General features: G+C 35.7%; 1 protein-coding gene across 10 annotated transcripts in view; it reads right to left on the bottom strand.

Moving 5' to 3' along the window:
• PPFIA2 (PTPRF interacting protein alpha 2) overlaps positions 1 to 22,686 on the bottom strand; it is a 296,305-nt gene that overhangs the window by 98,121 nt on the left and 175,498 nt on the right. For 8 of the 10 annotated variants that reach the window (XM_032105306.1, XM_032105297.1, XM_032105298.1 and 5 more), the window contains 3 exons: positions 20,822 to 20,923; positions 10,748 to 10,912; positions 1,004 to 1,078 (listed from right to left, as the gene is read on the bottom strand). In XM_032105306.1, coding sequence (XP_031961197.1) covers positions 1,004 to 1,078; positions 10,748 to 10,912; positions 20,822 to 20,923 — 342 coding nt within the window. The remainder of the gene's footprint in view (positions 1 to 1,003; positions 1,079 to 10,747; positions 10,913 to 20,821; positions 20,924 to 22,686) is intronic. The other 2 variants (XM_032105300.1, XM_032105305.1) reach the window with 1 other exon arrangement.

Here is a 22,686-nt window from a genome sequence, read left to right as displayed (position 1 = left end):
AGTACCTTTTCCAGTTTAAATTAGTAAAAAAATACTTTAGGAGTATTTTTCACATTCTACTTTACATTGTCACACATTATTCTGAATTATGGGTATTCTACTTTTCAAGAATTATTTGGTAGCATTTGAGATGGTCTGTGGCTTCTTTCAATTGCTGTTTTAAGCCTGAATAAAATGACATCAGAAAATGGCCATAACCCAAAATAGTTTTAATCCAACTTGCTTATCTGGCTTATTTTTAATTGTGTTAAAAGCACACGTCAGGTGGATTCAGAACATGATGGGAATAGTAAAGTGACTAGAAGACTTCATTTTTTAAAGTTTGTGGCCTCAAAATCACCTTTCCAGGGTGCAGAATTCCTTTCTATATGTGTGTAGTGTACAGCTGTTTGTTCAATACAACAACATGTTTTGCTGTTCACCCTTTCAAACAAAAGAGAACAGTCTGCAAAGAGGAAAAAATCTCCTGTCCAAGTTCACAATAGTTACATGGCACCACAGTACACCATGATACACTGCAGTTATAAGGGAAGAGACAAACCTACATTTCATGGTCATCCATAATCCTTCCTTCATCAATGTTAACATTTATATAATGAGTATATATAAGTGTGTGTGTGTTTTACTTATAGTAAAAAGGAAATTCAGGTTACTGAATTGTTTATAGTATCTGACATATTTGTTGGTTCACTCCTTTTGCAAGTCCAGTAAGAAATGTGGGAATCTGTCACTAGCTCTTGGATTTTAGCTTGCTCACAAGGGAAGAGAAGAAGGGAATAAAGAACTAAACAGAAGGTTGTATTAATCTTACAACCACCTTAAACAAACCTCACTGAGAAGCTTACTCAGAATGTAATTTTTTCTTTGGTTTGGTTTTGGTTTGTTTGTTTGTTTGTTTTATTGGGGTTTTTTTCTGACAGTTTTGAGGAAAGTGACAGGGAACACATGGGACAGAGTATTAGAGAGATTTAACCTCAAAAGGGGAGAAAGTGTTTTATGTTACCTCCTGGTTAGCAGCAGCTAGTTCTTCTTCCAGTGCAGAGACTCTTTCTAAAGAAACCCTCAGTCGTTCCCTTACCTAGAAGAAAAATCAAAATATGTGCAGTAACGTAATTTCTATTAGTCTTTAAAGATTATATAATCTGCCATATGCTCTACTGTATGCCCTGCCACTCCATTTGCAGGCATGTGTGTTGAACTCTTTCATGAGACATACTGTGTAGTAAACATTTAAACCTAACTACAGGAAAACTTAACCCATTAAAAGAGGTGTCAAACTTTAAATGCCACACTGCTGTTCCACAGTCTGCCTCTAATTTTATAGAATACACAGCAAACGAAAATATTTAAGACCACATTTGGCATAAAAATAAAACTTTCAGAAACATCTTTTACAAAGGATAAGGAAAAAAACATTTGCAGATGTTTTAAGTTCACTCCGTGGAAGATAACTAAACTGTTTATAGTAACTGAATGCAATAAATTCATTGAAAAATAACTTTCAGCATTGCCTTCAGGCACATATACTAGAGATTTTTATATCATCATGCATTTGTTTCAGTTTTGCAAAAAGTCATAAACAATGTACACTCTCGTAAGTGGAAAGTTCCTCTGTGTTTGCACCATTTTCATCAATAACCTCTTCTGTTCTAAGGACTATTATGATCTCAATTATTATTACTACTAGTATTTTAATTGTCGCTAAATATTGATCATTAATAGTTAATACTAGCTTAATACTAAATATGTCCGAAGACATATTCATAGCTGATTTGAGTGCTCTGCCTCATTGTCAGCTCATGTAGCTCATGTAACCTAAGCTGGCAATGCAGTTACAGTCTCCCAGTACAATCAAAGGCAAATCAGACCTGAAGTGACCTCCAGTGCGGTGTGTGACTCTCTGTCCTGACTGTTCAGGGACCCTCTGAAGCTACATAACTTCACTAGGCGCCTCACAAGAAACAACTTTATAACCTGGCTAATCAATCAACACTTAAGGTGTACTTCTTTTCATGATCCAGCTACACCACAGCAATGCTGCTCCAGCTGCTGATCCATGGATGTTTAAGGCTATTAGCAATGTTTGTAGGGTAAGGTAGCATACTCTATTAGACCAAGGGATGTAGCTGGAAAACAAAGCAAAACAAAATCAGTCTTTCATGCACAAAGCAACATAACATGTTCTCATTGCTTTCACATCCTTGACAAATACAGGAGATCCCTAAAACGGTTTTATATGTCTTAACACTTTAGTATTTTTTCTGGTGACAGCTCTTAGTCTAATAAATAATACATTTCCTTACATACTTCATTTTCCTTTACTACTGATAGAAGTGAGATTTTGCTAACAGATTCACTATATCCCAAGAATGAATTAGATTTTAGTAGATGAAAATTATTTAGCAAAACTAAAACATAGCATATTCACTTGACTTTAAAAGTGACTAAATTTAAAGATGAAATACATATTCAGGAAATGAACACTTAAAACTATTCAGCCTTTCTAACAAATGCAACTACTGCATAGTTTCTTATGCAGTACTTTGAGGCTTATGTTCCTTTTTACATACTTTATTAAACACAACCAGTGAGGGGTGTAGAGAAGCCCGATTTCAACCTCTCTAATCACTATGGGAGCTGGTAGAGAGAAACTTCTTAAGGAAAGTATCAGATTAGATAAAAAAAACGCGGAAAAATTACAATCATGTTTCTGGCTTCAATCTCTTTGGCTGCAAGCGCTGCTTTGGGACAGGATGATTGAGAGAAAATTCACAAGCAGGCAGTTGTAAAAAGTCAAAATGAAATACAATGAGTTGGCAACTTGAAATTTTTTCTGAAACATCTATGTATTCAAGCCCAAGTGTTTTATAAAGGAGCATGTATTTTAAAAAATACGTTATAATATGTCTAACACTGACACTCACTTTGAAGGGTGTTAGAATTTGCAAACCAACTAGGCCACATTACTGAGGATGTCACAGCTCTAAGAGAAGCTGGAACAAGAAGAATGATCCTTAAACTTTACACACTCTGGCACTGTAGAACTGAATCCTAGTGGGTTTTATACAGCCATTTTAGAGCTTGAAAACAACACTCCCTGTAAACAACAGACAGCTCCAGAGACACGATTTTTATATGGCACTTCAGCAAAACTAGGTAGAGAATTAACGTTTCTATTCTGACTATCAAGCTGTTATATTCAAATACATTTATTTTCATTCTTGGCCTATTGTCAGTGACAACACTGAACAGTACCAGTGTAACACCGAGCAACAGTTGGAAGCTGTTTCCTTTGTCCTGCCTTGCCTTACCTTACCTCACCTCCCTTCCACGTACACAGTTAATACACTGCCTTTTTTTATAATGACTTAACCAAAATTGCAGTCTGATGGCTCTTATTTGTTCTCTGAATCTAGCAGTTGCTAAAGGAACTGAAACCAACTCTGCCTTGGCACAGAAAATATATTTTTTCCTTTCATCTGACCAGTGAACAACAAATTCAGATTCGCATTTGCCACAGTGACATTGGAAATGTTGCAACTAATTCTTCATTTTCAAACATAAATAACAGCTATTAAAATTGAGAGAAATCTTTGATTCTATTAGAAAAAAAATAAAGAATTACATCCGCACTCCAATCAGAAGGAGAAATCTGTTCTGCTTTACAATCCAGAAGCACTAACTTTATTTCTCATTTTACATTTCTTTCTCAGTCATACACAAATGTATTGCAAAGGATTTTTTATTGGATTCCCTCTTCAAATTTATGTTTAGAGCAAAAAAATTCCAAATAGAACCATCTTCATTCTGAAAGATGTGGGAAAGAGTATTATTCCAGATCATTATCTTGTTAAAGAAAAAGGAACTGGAATAAATGCCAACTATTTTTATCCGACAATTTTTTTTTTTTTTAATATGATGAATACAAATTCATGATTAGTATATTATACTGTTTTCTATTTTCTGGAAGTGACAGCAAGTGAGTAACTATAGTTCATAAGAATTATCTTAGTGAGATCATGTGTATCACTTCAGAAGTTACACTGCTTAAATTTCATATGATTCTTCAATGTATTTGTATTTTCTTGGGCACATGATAGAGCTTTACTAAAAAAAGGTTTCACTAAGTAAGACTAATCAGATGTCAACTGATCTAACAGAAATGCTATCATAAGCATTTTTAAAGGACAAATACCTGGAGAATAGAAGGCTCTGGGGAGAACTTCCAGTTTCTAAAAGGGCTTACAAGAGAGCTGAAGAGGAACTTTTTACAAGGGCAGGTAGTGACGGAACAAGGTGCAATGGATTCAAACTGAAAGAGGACAGATTTAGATTAGATAATGGGAAGAAATTATTTACTGTGAAGGTGGTGAGATACTGGAAGAGGTTGCCCAGATAAGCTGTGAATGCCCCGTCCCTGGAAGTGCTCAAGGCCAGTTTGGATGGGGCCTAGAGCAACATGGTCCAGTGAATGGTGTCCCTAACACGGCAGTGAGTTCAAACTAGGTGATTTTTAATTATTTCTTTCAGTCAAAACGGTTTTGTGATTTTATGATTGTAGTGTCACAGACACAGCAGAAAAGGGTTGCTCTCTCCATGCTAGAGGGTGTATCCAACATATGCCCAGATGACTGGGTATTCTTCTGGCTTTTAAATGCAACCACGTTATCTTTAAATGTAACATAGTCAATGTCATGTTAGCACTGCTGTCAGTGCAAAATATCACCCATCTTTCTCTGTCTCCTAGCAACAGCTTCCCACTTTTTTGCTTGCTGTCAAATTTTTTCTTCATTCTCTTCAGATCTGCAGCCCATAAAGAGCTTTTAAAAAAAACACTTGCACACTAGGATTTAATCACTTTTTTCCATGAGCAGTCTATTGAATAAAAGTTCTCCTTGTTACCTTTTAATAAATAAAAAGATAGTGACAACGATGACACGAATAGGCTAATTTTATTTGCAAGAATATTAAGTATACTTTTCTGCCATTAATTAATCTTAAGAGAACCAGTGGGGTTTTGATTGTTAGCTAAGACAGTAACATCCGGTAGCTGCTTTCCACTGGGAAGATCAACTGGACATTTTTCTCATAACACTGACCAAAAAACTGGGTTTGGAGAAGTTGCTTCAGTTTCTTCTTTCCAAATGCACATTTTAAATGTTGAACCCAAAATAGAAAAAATGCCTGCAGAACAACAAACATGTTTGGACAGATATTAGAAGTTAACTATAATTATAGAATGGCACGAGTAAGGTAATAATTTTTCTGTCTTTTGTTCTTCCTGAATTGCATATAGGGACAATGTACTTCCTGACCTACTCTATACTAAATGTCTATTCTAACCATGAAGTTAACATGAGGTTCTGTTTTTTATTCAGTTGTAATGATTTCTAGAAAATATTGTCATCGCTTGCTCTTTTACAAACAATTCCATGTATATTCATATATAGTATCACAAAATATTTCATAGTGCTGTCTTACATTAGTTCCACAACTTTTCATTGCATGAAAAAAAACACAACAAAGAAAGATATCAGCTACTTAGCAGTGGTAAGAGAAGTATTTGAGAACTGTAGCATTAAGAAGGACAACTGTAGCATTAAGAAGGACAGGGTGAATAACTGAAGGGAGGTTTTCACTTTACAAATACTGCTGCGAATTTCAACTGACTTGTGCAATAGCAAAGGCTATAAGAAATGTTAAGTCAGAATTTCACATTGGTCCTACTCCCAATCACTCCTGAGTTCTAGTGTTTAAAACTTCACATTTTTTTTAACAATGCTTGTTGTTTGTGAGATATAACCTAACCTTATACTTAGGTATAACAGTTGCTGAATTTAACTTCTGATATGCTGAAAATGTAAAATTGCTAGCAGAACTGCCCATGTGCTTTTTTATTGTATTTCTGAAAATGTTAGAATAATTAGATATACAAAATTTTTTTGAAAATATGTATAGTTTCTGTCAAATTACATTTCTAAATAATAATAATGATAATAATAATAATAATAATAATAATAAATATGGTTAGTGTGGTATCAATTTCATTTGCTGTGACACAGCTTATCCAAGAAGACATAATGAAATTTCTCTGAGGGACACATAAAATGGTGAATATTTCTAAACTAAATTCAGTCTTTGATTATCCTCATGCCCTAAAGCGAAAATTCTCCCAAAATACACTAAAACTGCAAAAATAGTCTGTAAAGACTTTTGTTTGGCGCTGCTAAGATCTCATAAAAATAATGGGGTAAGACTAAAAGCATATTCTTACTACTGCCTACTTACTAGGAGGTACCTACTGGGTTCAGCCAAACAGGACTGTCTCTCACACAGGAAGGTCATGACAAGCTTCCATTCTCCAGGGTTGGGGTATGGGGATAATGAGAGGGATGCTGAAGGAGCTGTCAGACACTGAAATAACTGCAATGATAGCCATGTTTTCTCAGAATAATGCAATCACAGCTGTGATCTCTCTGTGGTGATCTATCTTTTGGACAAAAGGTAAAAGCAAAGCCCAGGTTTCACGTAATATATAGAAAGCCAATAGGCTTTGAAAAAGGTTAAGGTATCATTCCAGATTCTTTCCATACTTAAGTAGGCCTGCTTAGAAATGGATATATTTTATTTCTCACTTTCCAATCTGTTAGTAGGTTTCATTGCATTTTGTTATAGTAATGAGGATGGTTTTGTAGTTTTTGTACTGTGCATGTAGCAATCCTTTCATGATCAGTCAAGTTTTGTGGCAGAGCTTGTTACCCTTCAGGATGTTTTAGTGTAGGAAGTGAAAACATGAAAGAAAATTTGCATTTAGGAAGAATTTTAATATTTTCTTCATATTTTTGTTAGTTTAAAGGGCAAAAATTTTATGAAAATATTTTGTTATGCTTTTCCAAGAATGTAACAGCTACATTAATAGTTTCAGTGTCAAAATTTTTTTGTGAAGAAAAAAATTAAAGTTTTCATTATTCATTTGCAAAGAATCATGATACATTTCCAGTGCACTTTTGACAGTTTTTATTACTCTTTATCCATTAGCCTACTTCAGCTTTGTGTGCATTTTCTGATTTATTTTGCTGTGACATCAGTGTATCATATATCATGTTTTTTTGCCTCAGTTTTACTGTGAGGTTCTGCCTGCAGGCCTCCCTGAGCACAGCAGCAGAGTCTGTGTGAGTGAAGCATTACCCACAATACAGGAAGACAAGACATACATAAGCCAAAGACAGTAGATTGACTCCATGCAAGGATGCCAAGAGACTTGATCAGTTCATCATAGTTAAGGCCTTTTTCAACTTTGAAAGTAGTGGAAGTGAGGGAGATTCCTCATGAGTGGAAAACTCAAAAATGTTGTGTCCATCATCATGAAATAGAGGAGTTATCCTGGGAAGATCCAGGAAAGTACAAGCTGGCCAATGCAGGTAAGGTTATAGAGCAAATCTTCCAAGAAGCATTTTTGGGCACATAAAAGGACAAGATGGTGACTGGGGAGAGCCAGTGTGGCTTTGTCAAAACCAAATGATATCTGGCCAACCTTACTGCCTTGTATGATGAGAGGACTGGCACCATGGATCAGAAGAGAACAGTGAATGTGTTTTACTTTGCCTTACTGAGGTTTTCTGCAAGATCTTCCATTTATCCCTAGAGAAAATTGAGAGATAAGAATTGGTGAAATGGATTCCATGGTGCATAGAAAATTGACTGGACTGCAAGGTTCAGAGGTTTGTGATCAGTAACACAAAGTCCGTGTGGCATCCCATTGCCACAAAAGGCATAACCGTAGGGAATGAGGCAGGCTTTGGGAAGAGAAAGCAGTTTTGCAGAAGAGACCGAATGGTGAAAAAGGCCAGCACACAGTTTGGCCAATGGGTTGGAGGAAATTATTATTTTCCTCCAGACTTTTGAGGCTGCATCTGGTTTCAGGCTTCCTGGTAGAAGAAAGATATTGGCAGATTTCAATGAAGGCCCACAAAGTTGGCCATGGGCTGGTCATAGCATATGAGACAGGCTGAGAGAGCTGGGTCTGGTCAAAGTGAAGAAGGAAAGGTTTGTGGGAGATCTCATTGCTGTCTACAACCAGCTAACCAGAAGCTGTGCAAGAAATAAAGCCAGCTTCTTCTTGCAGATGCAGAGTGGCAGGACAAGAGGGAACAGATACAACACTCAACAACAGAAACTCCAGATAGCTATTATGGGAAAAAATTACAGCGAGGGTGATGAAACACCGAAATATGTTTTCTGCCTAGAAATATTCAGAAGTAATGGGACAGGACCCTAAACAACCTGAAACAGCTGGCCATGCTTTGAGCAGGAGGTTGGGCCAGATGTCTCTGAGGAGGTCCAAGCCACATTGTTCTACTAATCCCTGAAAACCTTCAATGCATTTTTACAGGTGGATTGATATCTTATTTCTGAAGGGTCTGAAACAAATCTAACTTACATAGTTTTTCAGTCACCATGCAGAATCTATGACTCACATGCCATAAAAAATTTTTAGCACATTTGGGCGCATGCAGCCTTTTTTACTTTCATTATTTTTAAATAAAAATCACCATAATGCTGACAATTTGTGAAGGCATTATATTATCAAGTATCTGGGCGATATATGCAATGTCTTTGATCCAATCCTTCCAGAGACACTATAACAAAACCAGGTATTTTTATATAGGATATGTACTTGAAAATAATATGCGCTGGATTTATAACAAATTATTTTAAAATAATTTATTAAACTGTTTTATTGACTTATCTCAGAATGTTTTATAGTAAAATTATGATTTATTGCATCAAAATAAAAAAGGTTCCACACATAGGGAAAGAGCATGTAGGAAAAAGTAATTTTGACCAATCAATTTTATAACTTGTTTTATAATGGAGCACATCTTCTGTTAACATGATTGCAGATGGTTGACTTTTCTACAGTGATAATTGTCATTACCACTGGGACAAGCATCAATTAGATGCATAAAATGTCTACCTGTGTCATTCCAAAATTTTTTAATGTGCTGAATACTGATTTTAACCAGTTACATTTAAAATAATGTAAAGATAGATTTTCAACAATGTAAATAAAAGTTTTCTATAATATAAGCCAAAATATTACATGTAGCTTCAATCTAATTCTGTACAATGATTTTCAAAATGGGATGTAAAATAAACCGCATAGTACCAAAACACTAAGTGTTCAAAAAGGAAGATATGTAAGAGGTACACAACTGTTGAATAATCAGAATCTATTTCAGGTTTAGTTCGTACTATTTCTCATACTTTTCCAACACAATGTCAAAAAGTATAAAAGCTGGAGAGTTCCCTACCCTAGTTTATCGATTTTTAAAGCTGGATGAAAGATGAAAGCTCAGACCATAAACCCCATCAATCCTCAAAAGATCCTTTTAACAATACAGGATTTTTAAAGTCTTAATGACATCCAAAAGCTTATTACAGTGGCTATAAGTCATTATATTTCCTTTTCTAGATTTTCTTTAAAGATGCTTTCATGATATCTGAGTAGACCATATAACCCAAAAGATATACTTAAACACATAACAAGTTTTGATTTAGTCTAAGTTCCTTAAATTTATTTAACTTTGAACCTGATAGTTAACCCAGCATGACTCATAACCCACAGTGTCTCATCCCTTCATTACCAATGATATATATATTACTATATATCTACAGCTAACTCAGTTCCTTAAACATATTCAACATTCTGAGTATATTTCTGAGTTTAAAAAAGGTGAATTTATTACTGTGAGACCATTAAACTGGCTCTATACAATGCAGCTCATCTGTGCAGTCAATGGTTTCAGACGCTGTGCTGCACAATGTCATCCCTGCTTACCTAACCATCTCAAACAGAGAAGCAACTCAGCAGCAGCAATGAGCAAATCAGCCAAATCAGACCCCTTAAGGAACGAGGTTCTTTGCTCATGAGCCGTTTCTCACATGCTCCCTGCATATGTAGTTCTGAGGCACTTACTAATTCAGACACATCACCTTCTGGGCATATTGTTTCTAGACATGAACTAGATTCTGAATTCATGTATGCAATACTCAAGGTGATAATTGATAGTTGTACAAAGCCTGTTTCACATGAAATAGTCTTTCCAGCACAGGATACATGAGGAATGCAGTGGAAAGACCCTCTTAATTAGCATGACTTGATGCAGTTATTAGTGGTTTTTACCTTGATTCTGCAGGCCCTTCATTACCTCTGATAATGAAGAACGTAATACTTATATTAGGTTAGGTTACTTGTAAAGGGAACATTGTCCTTATGTAGCAAAGGCTAAAAAGACCTCCGAAACGTAGATTTTCCTAAAAATATCTAAGAGCCAAGTTCCCTTATGTAGTCAGGAACATCTCATTCTGCCTCTCTGTTTGTTTTCAAAATTTGTGACGTACCTACATTTTCATGGCCATAACTTAAAAGCACATTTTACACCCAATAAATTCCACAGGGTCATCTTTATTTAGTGCTAAATAGGAGAAGCATGTCTGGTAGGGGTGAGATTTGCTTAATTTGAAAAGTCACTTCTATTGTCTACAAAAGATAGCTGAAGTGACCTCAAGTGCATTACAGCTATTGGCCAGACATTCTGACGGATTTCTCTGGATACCTGTAAATGCTCTAAGTGCAGGATTTATTCCAAGGAGTAAACAAACAATGCTGTTGTTCTGCTGCATCATAAAGCACAATTAAGCAAGTTAAAGAGTGTATTTAGTAAGCTTTTTTCTCATACTGTACCTTTTCATCCAAAGCCTTGTGGTGCTCAAACAGAGATTTCAGAGCTTTGAGGACCTCAACTTCACTAGAAACTCCTGAGGGAGACTGTGCTTGCCGTTTCACCACTGTCATCCTCAGGGACCTTTCGTGTCTTGAGACAAGGCACTCCAAATGCTCCAGTAACAGCTATTGGATTTGAAATAAAAAGTTATTAATTTCTGTGCACCTAAATGCCACAGAAATTCTAACTACAAAGTGGATGATACCAAACAGCAATTTTCTTGGCAACCTCATTGTAGGAGAGATTGCTGGAAGGATTAATAATATTATTTCATGTTTCTAAATCAGATGGAATAAATGAAAAAATAGAAAATCTACTCATGATTTCACTTAAAACTCTGCTATGAAAAGCAAGAACAACAAATCACTAATCATAGAATCACTAAATTTAGCTAAATTAATCACATATTTTTACAGTATTATTTGTAATGGTAGTTGATGAGCATTGACAACCAAGTAACCACCAAAGACAGTCTAAAGAATCATGCAAAAATATTAAATAGGTTTACAATTAATTCAGCCTAACTTTAACATATTTCAATTTCTCTTGAAACTAACTCAACAAAATATGTAAAAGTGAACAGTATATTTTACTAGATTTATAAGACTACGCATTAGAACTGTTACAGCTAATGGCGTTCGTCACTAGCACAAGCTTTGAAATGTTCATTGTCTCTTGTATTACAAACACAATGGAAATCAGAGAAGTCCATAAATATCTGTAAAATAGACTATAAATAACATACTGTAAAAACATAATATAATTAGTTTTCATTATTACTCTGAGGTTTAAGGAAAAATTAAAATGGTATGTTGATGTTTTATAGACAATTCCCCATTTGTCTATACATTCATAGGGCTACCACTGCTGTTCTTAAAAGGCTGAACATTAAAGAGACTTGGTTAGCTGTAAGGTTAAATCAGGGTAGCTAAATTCATGAATCAGAATGCATGTTAAATGCATTGTAATTACAACAAACAATTATATCTAAGTCATTGAACTGGAAATCTGAAAGTTACTTGGATAATTGCTTATTATTTCTCCTTTGATGTGGTTCTTAATATAGCTACTATTTGTAAATATGTATATTTATCTGTAATCCACAAATATTCTCAGTCACATAATGGTTTTTATTCTTACATGAATTGATAGATATAGAAGAGCAAAAGCAGAGGGCAATTGCATTAGAGACATAGTATGTTGATATTATATTGTCAGGAATGATTATTGTTCAGTGTCATCTTTGCATCAAACATGGTTCTCATGTTTAGGTTTGCACCTGGTTATTATGTTACAATAACTATATTCTTCACAAAAAGTAGTGAATGCATATGTGAACAATGTTAGTACAACGAGAGTTGTAACTACTCCCTGCAATTCAAGAAAGGAGGGTCTCCCTATAATTTCTGAATCCAAGTGGTGGCCTGTATTTATCAAAAGCAAATGAACAAGAAGCTTTCTCATCCTTGGAGGGCTGACAGCAGATATAGGTGGATTTTTAATTATTTGAGGCAGTCCAAAGTAGCACAAAAGTTTGAAGAGACCTCTTAATGATAGAGCCATCAAGCATTCAGTATGGGGCTGTGGGAAGTTTGCAAAGTAAATGAGAACGGAATATTTTCCAAATATTTACAGAGTATTTCTGTTCATAGTAGCTCTTAAATAAATAGTTAATTGCTATGATGAATAGAACTGAATTGCTGTGTTTTGATCTAAATTCTTGTATCTTCATGGTTTTTCTAGGCCATCTAGTTTATCTGGGAAAGAGCTGGAGGAAAGCAAGTCAATAGCTGATTTCTAACTCTGCAACCTACTCTCTGCCCTGTCTCTTCAAAGAGTCTGTGAGGACATTTCCTTCTCTGTGCAGCCTGACTGTACCCCACTTCATAGCCCCGGGGTAGCCAGAGTCTGACTCTAATCCATATTGTGCACTTAGATTTTCCCACAGTCATTCCCATGTCCTGGATGATTCTATTAGAGCCTGGCTCATCCTGATCTGTTCTCTTTGTGCAGAAACTTTTCAATGCATCAAAGCTACATCTGGATCAGTCTAAATCCAGCCAAAAAGCTACAGATTTCTGAAGAAATTGGGATAAAAGGGAAAACATTGATCCACAGTTGACTTTTAATATGGCCATTCCTTCCACAGGTCTGTAGTTGTCTAATGCTCAAACTGATAGCCACTAAAGAAGTCCAGAGTAATAAAACCTTGGCAAACTTTTTTTCAGCCTGACTCTGAGCAAATTTCTCATATTTGGTGTCCTACTACCCTAAATGACTTCTCTCCCAGACAAATGCTGTAATGACCAGGGACTTCTGAGATCCTATATGCAAGTCATAGTTGGAAGGGCAAATGGGAAATTCTGGTTTAGGAGAGAAGAAAAGTGATGGTTACATGGAAGAATATTCATGAGAGAAAGAATTACACATAACCTACAGCAGAGAGATAAATAAGGAGCACACAAAAAACCCTTAACATGCATCCAGAACCTCATTTTGAACTGGTGCAGACAGACGATCCCAAAAGGGAATCAGAAGTCAGCACGGACAGAAGACAAGAAACTTGCAGGAGCAAAGGCAGAATGGGGACTGAAGAGAGTCATGAAGAGACACAACCAAGTTCAACAAGGTTTTCAAGTATAAGAGAGCAGAGTGGTGGGCACTCAGAATTTCTAATGGGGTGATCGTGGAGGAACAGTACAGCACTCAAGCTTTTTGCAGAGCTGCAGATAACATATTTAACTTTAGGTTGTTACTGCCATGTTAGAAACATGCATAATACTAAACCAAGGACAATGGTTTATATAATTGTGTTAATATACACAAAAGCTAAGTTTGCTTTTAGCTTAGAACTACCATTTCAGAGAAAAAAACATATGCCAATGTCTGCATACATTTCATAGTTACTCAATAAATCGAGCGCCAAGTGCTGTGTTGCCTATTTTACTGTATACAGATATCCCAGCTGTCAAAAGACCCATGGAGAACTAAACCACTGCTTGTGGACATTTCATACATTTTCTTTCTGTTCTTTTTGACTCAAGCTGCTAGCAGTCACCCATTCTTCTGGAAAATACCTCTGAACACTGGAATTTTCCTTGCCATCAGCTCTAGGAATGCCCAAGAAGGCATGTTAACATAGGTTTCTGGTTTGTAAGAATTTCTTATTTTTGCTTTTCAACAAAAATCATCTCTATTTCTTCACAAATTCTGTGAGCACTGCTAACAGCAAAACCATCTGAGCAAGGACTACTGTTAACCAGGTCTCTTAGTGCAATATTACTCCCAGTTCTCCTGAAAGGGAAAAAACCCCAGGGGTAGGACATTTGACTGTGACTGAGAACCTGATAGTAAATCCTTGCCCCTTGCTCTGATGAAATGTTAGAGTCACAGAATAATAGAATTTTTTTAGGCTGGAAGAAACCTCTAAGATCATCAAGTCCAAACGCTAACCCAGCACTACCAAATTGTCCACTAAAAAAGTGCCCAAGTGCCACATCTACACATCTTTTAAACATCTCTAGGTATGGTAACTCCACGATTTCCCTGGGCAGCCTGTTCCAATGCTTGATAACCTTCTTAGTGAAGCAATTTTCCCTAATACTCAACCTAAACTTCCCCTGGTGTAACTTGAGGCTATTGCCTCTTGTCCTATCATTTGTCACCTGGGAGGAGGGGCTCACCCCCACCTAGCTACAGGTGTAGAGTGATAAGTTCTCCCCTGAACCTCCTTTTCTCCAGGATAAACACCCCCAGCTCCCTCAGCTGCTCCTTGTAAGACCTGTGCTTCAGACCTGTCACCATTTTTGTTGCTCTACGTTGGACATGTAACAATAGCTGCTGTTTTATTCAACTTTTCCCCAATTAAAATTATATTTTAAAAAGGGATAATAGATCTTCCCTGCTTCTCTGGGAACAGCAAATGTCAACAACACTGACAGAATTATGAAGTGTCTCAGGGCTACAATGACAGGGGAAGGAAATATAAACATAAAAAATTGACATTGACGATGATGATGTTTCCAACAAACGTTTAACATCTGAAGGAAATCACAATAACTTGTGGGCATGCTGAAGACTTTCCTCCCCAAATGTAGTTCAAGAATTAATATTGCAAATAGTTGTGAGAACATCACAAGATTTTATTACGAAATAACATTGTAACAATGCTGGTAATTAATTTAAACTACAAAAATGTTAGAAACAGGTTTAGGGAATTTCAGTAAGCTGCAATTAAACTCTGGCATTAATAGTGATCATGGGCTGCTGAGCATTTTCTGCTCCCTCACACTGTGTCAAGCTGTTACAGTTGTCAAGCACTCAGAGGGACAGGCATCTTGCAGAGAAAAGAAGATGAAGATCAACAGCAGCAGGTAGGACAGAATCACCCACGCATCATTGCTATGCTTTTCCTACTGGAAAGCATAAGCTTGACAATGAATGATGAAATAATCTGACAAGGGAGTTTTATGCTGGGCAAATTTTAGGATGCTCAAGATGCCATGCTGATAATTGTATCTTATGTAAATAAGATTGTTTCTGGAGCTCTGGACTTTTTATAAGCATAAAAAAAGTATAAAAATAATTATTTAAAGACTGAAAAGTGCTCTGGTGCATATTTTTTGAATTAATGTAGCATCTTTAAAGTGCTAATTATAACTAAATGAAAAAGAAGAGAGAAAATTTTTAGAATATACCCAGCTTCCCGTATTTCACAAATCACTTACAAAGCACTAGTGGAAGAGATTGATTTCTTTGAAATGGAAATGCATGGTTAGATTTAATGGTATAAACTACATCAGTGTAGGTTATCACCTATTCTGTTATACTACACCATCGTGACTACATGGACACTGATTTACATATAGAAAATTAAAGAAGTTAAAACATTCATTTTTAGGAATGATGGCTCAATAAGTTGAAATTAGTGTGACTCAATAGAGTTTGCTATTACAGGACCTCGATTTTAATCAGTATAAAATATTTTAACTTACATTATTTTCAAAAAACTTGTTTGTAAAGAAAGTTCACAGCAGGATAACAAATGGAGAAATTAAAGAATCAGCAGATGGTGATGGAGAGAAAAGGAGATCAATAAATAATGAATACAGGGAAAAAAACATAAAAGGCTTTTAGTAAAATGGGACAGCCTTAAGGTATTCCTTAGAGGAATGGGGTAACCCACTAAAAAGACAATTCTCTTTTGAGGTCCAGCTTAGAATTTGTCACCAACACAGGAAAAACTGAATTTTCTTTCAGTCTGTATTTAGAACTCACATTGTTCAGTGAACTTCCATCTCTGGTGTGAGCAGAGAACACAAGTAAAATAAGCAGACATGGGGTTGAAGACTATCTCTAAAATCAGTTACAAAATCAGTGATTTTCTTTGTCGTTGTTCCACAGTGATGGAAACCACTTTTCACCTGTGGTCAGCTGATGTGACCTCCAACAGCTACACTGGTAAATTAACAGTGAAAATCTTTCTCTGGAAAAACAAAGTTACAGCCCAACTACTGCAGTATGTCCATGTCTGTCCTTCTGTACAGAAACCAAAATGCAAGCAGCCTAAAACCTTAACGAAATCACACATATGGGAAACAAAGGTATGAAAGAAAATGAAATGATTGGGATAATGATACAACGTCATAGGAAGGGGTTTTATAAGAATAATGAATACAAATATAATAACTATTAGACTACACAGATTACCTGAAAACACAGGTATTAAATAACTTTATATTACATTTACTATCTGTTGTCACACTACTTACTGACAGGAGCTCTTTTTCTTGAAAGAAGAGACACATGAATCTACAAGATAGTTAATAATATTGAGGCAATTATATGTTTTTCCATTTGCAGAACTTTAGGAGACAGATATATTTATTTTCATGTGTATAGGGTTTTTTGACTGTAAGAACTCCTCATGTTTAAAAAAAAAATAGAGTACCTGATTCATTTCAGCACCTATTAAGTGGATTTAATTAAAAGGTCCTATGAGAAAATGAGCTAAAGTAGGTAAAACCTTGCTTTAAAATATATTCTCAGAGTTTTCCAACAGAGTAGAAAGGAATTTAAATCATAGAATACAGGGTTAAGTTCTGATCTATAGGTATTATGAGACTGCAGTGGATAACTGAAGATGTTTCATAAACCATTCCATAAGGAATTGAGACAGAAAGATATGAATAAAATTAGATACAAGTCAGCCTTGTTCACTTTAATAAGTGCTTTATCTCCTAAGGCATGAAGCAAAAGAGAGTTGATGACACTGGTACTGCTGTTTCATTTGTGAACACAGGTTTAATTTTTTTGTTTCTAAACTGTTAGAACTAGAATATTTCAGACCAATTTAAGTAAAAAAAAATATTCTATATTCAAAAAGCATATGTATGGGTCTGGTCCTTTTTTGTTGTTGTAGGGAAAAATCCACAATCAGATTAATCCATATCAGTATTGTAACATTTTTTCACCTACCAAACCAACCCCCAAATTTTCTCATAATAATATCCTGATCTAATAAGTTAAACCTATGGAGTTTTTCCACTTTTAAGGAATACAGACTGAGACAAAAAAATCTTTCCATTTTAATTTAAACAGCCAAGGTAGTGTGATTTTATATTTTCCATTAAATAATATGCTAGATCACACTGACTCTTCTTCCAGCTTCACAAAAGATGCTATCTTTCCACATGCTATAGGTAATCATTCTATGTAGAGAATATCCAGAGAAATAACTGTAAGAGTTTTTATTAAAATATTTTTATATGTTTTAAAAGTCCCATACAATGGTCTTCCAGAGAGAACCTGTCTGTCTTCCTGTCAGCAATGCCTCACAATCAGTGCTCCCACACCTTCTATCAAAACAGCAGAGTGTCGTGTATTGATGGATTAAGTTGCCAGCTACGTTCGTAACTTGAATATATTTCTACTGTAATATGTCAGAAAAAGTAAATTATCATATGGAATAAAAATACACATTCAACAGCAAATGCTTAAGAATGCTGCTAGAAGGATTGAGTAGGGATTTGATTAAATATTGGGGTAAGGTTTAATTTCTGTCATTTTGGCTGAGATCTGAAGTGTATGTGTCCCAAAAAATGTAATTCCATCATGGTCTCTCTCTAATACATGTGACCATCAGGGTCTAGCTTGGCGTAGAGTGGGAAATCAGGATGGGAAATCAGTTTTGTGTTTTGTTTGTTTATTTATGCAATTAGCAAAAATTCTCTGAGGCTGTTGCCAGGTAATAAAGAAAAACATAGCTGTGGGTCTAGAGTAAAGAAAATACTGCCAGTTAGGCATAATTGAAAATGCAAAGGGAACCTGGAAGGCTGGTATGTACTCAGGGCCTGACAGAATTGCCACTTTCATGCCTTTCTGCTGATATTCAGTTTGAAGCAAAACAAATCAAACAATATCTTTTTTGCTGTTACCCCAGGGAAATAAAAGACAATGGATTAAAAAATTCAGAAGTTGTAATTCAGAACTGAGCCTTTTCATTTAAAAGCAGTAGGAAGTTCTACTTAGGACATAGTGGTGTCTGTAGTAGTTCCACCACTATGGGTGGTTATGCATGAGTGTGTCCTCGGGGCTCAGGTGACCCTCATTAATGTAGCCAAGGGCTAGAGCTAGCCATCTAGGGCTGGCTCAAGTGTGAGCATTAAAGGGAAGGACAAAAGATGCATTATTTGGACTAACTTTATATGTGAGAAAAGACATTTAATTTTCTCACTGTGAAAGTGTATCAGTGGTCCTCCAAATATTATTTTATTAGAATCCTCCTTCTAAATTAACAGAAAAATTTTGGAGCAATTTTTTCTCTTACAAAATATTAATGCTGTTTTGCATTAATAACACCATAAATCTCAGTTTGCAAAAGGGCCTCTTTATAGGCAATGCCTTCACAATGAATGCTGCTAGAAATCTCATCACTAGCACATAATCAACACTGTATGTTGAAAACAACAGCCTTGCATCCAAAATGCTCATCTTCCCCTATCAAAGGAGAGTCCCTATAGAAGGCAGCATGAATATACAGCCAGCTCTGGGACATATTGTAGTATATGGTAGCTTAAAGCCTGGCAAGAACACAAATATGACATGAGGGGGTGATAACTTATTAATGAAAATGCTAGGGGTCTGGGTAAGGCATGTCTCTGAATTTTTTCTCTCTCCTGCTCCATTAATACTTGGACTCTATCTTCCCCTTGTTTGCTGTACCATCTCCTGCATTCCATATATTTTTTCATAGCCTAAACATTTTGAACTCCAATACCTAACTTCATCTTCATTTTGAAAACACACTTTTAGAATTTACTAATTTTAACTGCAAGGAGTTGCAAGGATTATCACACTATAACTCCCATTTGTTGATATTAGGTCTCCTGGAAAACCTCTTACCGATTCTTGTTTTCTGTAGCACAAGAAACATAAGAATGCATGATCTTTAAGCTTCTTGCTCTGTAAAGAAACTGCCTATGACAGAGATTAGTCTGACTTAGGAGGTGACTTACAGTTGAGTCATCTTCATTCTCTCTCACAGTTCTTTGGAGAGTGACTATCTTTGGCTACTAGGCTGTCTTGGAATTTTTGCTAGTCTGCACTGCTTATATCAGGCCCACACTAGGTATTGATGCACTGCAGTTTTAATACACTAAAGATGGTGTTCAGTGGACTTGGTAGTGAAATGAATAAAGCTTTTTTTAATTAAATACTAAAGTAATACACATGTAGGAGTTACTGATAATTTAAGTAGCTATAGAAAGTCTTTTCTTCAGCTGAAATGATTTGCTAAACCTGGAAAATGCAGTGCAATTCCTACATGTTTCTCGCGATTAATTAATTAATCAATTAATGGGAGAAAAAGTAGGTCTCACCTGTACCTCCTGTAAGGTTTTCCAAACCCATCACTTCTAAGAATTTTGTGCTAAATGTGATCATTTCCTGAACATCCAGGAAAGCATAGAAGTAGATGGGTCAGCTTTGCCTCTTTGTAGGCATCTGTTTCATCTGTCCTCCCTTGAATTTCTGAACTCTATGGCACCTTGGTGCTATAGATGGAAAGAAGAAAGCAGGGAGAAAGGCCCTTTCTCAGGTCTTCTGTCATATATATTGTTAGATTCCCTTCAGAATGTAAGTTAGCTGACAGAGATGTTATCTGAGCAGAGGAGGAAAACAGGAAAAGTTACACAGTTCACAGAAGAATGAAATACGGATAGGAGAATTCATCCTTGGTGTTCAACCTCTGAGATCTATTTTGTATGTTCATTACCAGCCTGACTCCTGCCTGATCTGAGACTACTCCATCTCTTTTCTCCCACCTTGCCATAACACCATAAAGTCTCCTCTGCTACCCTCTTGTGTTTCTTGATCAATTTTGCCTTTGCCCAGACACTTTTATGTGCAAATTATTTTATTCTGAAAATGATTCTGTACATCATTTGAGAATTTTCAGAAGGTGCTGTCACATACATTCTTGTTCCCGGACAGAATAATATCTTCTGATTGAAGCAGGACATGGTAAATTTCAGGACTGAATCTTGTCCCCCTTCAGCTGTATGGCAAATGACATTTACTTCAAGGGTCACACGGCTGCATGTAGACTAAATAACAGACTGCCTGTGGTATGTGCAGCACCCTTCACCTCATCCTTATTCAGATCAAATCCAAGGCACAAGGCAAAACTGGGTCTGTTGTAACCTTGCCTTTTGCCTTGATAGGAGATGCAGATATGTGCAGGCTACTTAGGTTTGGAAGGCTGCATGAGTCCCTTGCTTTAGAAGACATTTAAACTGAATGACCTTACCATGTTACATACTAAATCTCCTCTAACTGTAATTGTTTGTATTATATCTGGCTAATACACTCATTTCCTCCAGGACTGTAGCATAGTAGACATATCCTGCTACTTAGAACCTCCTTCACTCATGAAAATGCTGGATTTTTTTGTCTTATTCATACAAATGAAGATCTAGATTTATACTTAAGTTTACAAATACATGATATCTAGAAAATGTCTGCTGTATACTTACTCTTGTGTTGTTTCTTTCAGCTTTTAGTTCTGAAATCTCTTCCTCTTTTTCAAGCAGCTGTTCCCTGCATGTATTTAATTCTTTTGTCAATGCAGCAAATTCCTGTAGAATAAAATTATATATGAAGTTACTCAAGATGTAAGCACTAGGACAATCAAATCCATATGCATTCTAGAGTTTGAGGATTTAAATAATATTTAGAAATCATCAACACAAACTAAAATAGCATATGTAAGCTTCAGCATCTACCAAAATAATTTCAAGTGTAGACATAGGCAATAAAAAGTGACTACTGATTAAAGGTTTGAAAAAAAGAAGAGTCAAAATGATGGCAACATCTCCCATACATAAGTTATCAGAACCACACCAGAAGAAGAACAGAACTGTCCAATTTCATAGCAACAGAGACACCACATTTCACACATAAGGAAGTCCAACTCAACATACCCACTTAGGAGCGTTCTTGCCACTCTATAAGGCAACCTTTGCAATATAGCATGTGAGAAAAAAGTTAAAATCTATCTAATATCAGAGTAACATAAGTAATATATGAGTTGTGAAAAAAATACTCTACTTGATATTGAACTTAACTATTAAAATGTATTTGGTCGTTATAGTGAAAGGCTGTGATGACTCAGAACAATATTTTGTAGTTGGAATGAGTTTCCTATGAATTAACATAAAATGAAACTGGATTTTAAGCTGCTCCTGATATTAAGTTTTATGCACGCAACTAATAGGTATTCTGAAAAACATCTTTAAGTTGTCAAAATTTCTATTACAATGTCTTGCATTTACCATTGCTGTAACTCTTCAACAATACACATAAATTTTTGTCTATACAAAGGGCAGTCATAGAGTTGTCATTAATTTCAATAAGGAAAAGGCTTCACTTCATATGTGTTTACTTTTGACAGGCATAAGATATACTAAATTGTAGTGGTTAATTTTATCCTTTACAGCAGAAAGATTCTACATGTCTCACAAAAACAGTAAGGTAAAGGATGAAAAACCTTTAAATTTGTGATCATATTTTGAGAAAAAAAAAAAAGTCTTGAACAGCATTGATGTTAACAAAGATGTATACATATTTTAAAATATTAGGTTAATTTCAGTTTGACCAAAACAGTCAGGGCTTAAGAGCCCACCAGCCCACAATCAGGCAGTTAAACTGCACTCCAAGAGAAAGCAGTCCAATAAAAAAACATGTCCAGGTGGTTTATCTTATCAGTCAGAAGGATGAAGCTGACACTAAATCTATTTATTTAAGACAAAAGCTAGCAATGATGTCAAAAGGGCTTGGTTTGCTGCTTCTCCTCAAGCTGCAGAAAGTAGCTTTTATCTGAACTAAATAACTGTTCAACAGAAGTTTGGTGGGTATTCCTTGTCTTGGTCTGTTTTAGTCAAGTTTTTAAATAGTTAACAGTATATGTTATTATATATTAAACATTATTAAAATAAATTTCAAGTGATATTCTGACAACATGTAACTAAGGGTGCATTTTTTTTTCATTTTTCTGCAGCTGGAACTGGAGGCACAGTAGACCTCCATTCAAATTGCATGGTAAGAAAGAAAGCGTTGTTCTGATATCCTCAACAGATTTAGACACTGGCTATTGATCACATGAACCATATCATGATGTTTTGTGTCATACCTCCTAATCAGTCTTAGCTTTTTACCTCCTAGTGCTCAGGTACATTTAAGACTACACAGTATACTTTGATGTTAAAACCCTTACCTTAGCTTTGAAAACGAGATTTATATCATAACACTACTCCCTTGCTTTACAAAAGTATCATTAAAACCTCTGCCTGTAGGTCTTAAGCTAGGATGCGGAAACACCAGTCCAGCAGTGTTATTCTGT

This window comes from Corvus moneduloides, chromosome 4 (genome assembly GCF_009650955.1).
Source record: "Corvus moneduloides isolate bCorMon1 chromosome 4, bCorMon1.pri, whole genome shotgun sequence".
NCBI classification, from domain to species: Eukaryota; Metazoa; Chordata; class Aves; order Passeriformes; family Corvidae; genus Corvus; species Corvus moneduloides.
This window is presented reverse-complemented; position numbering and strand designations above follow the sequence as displayed.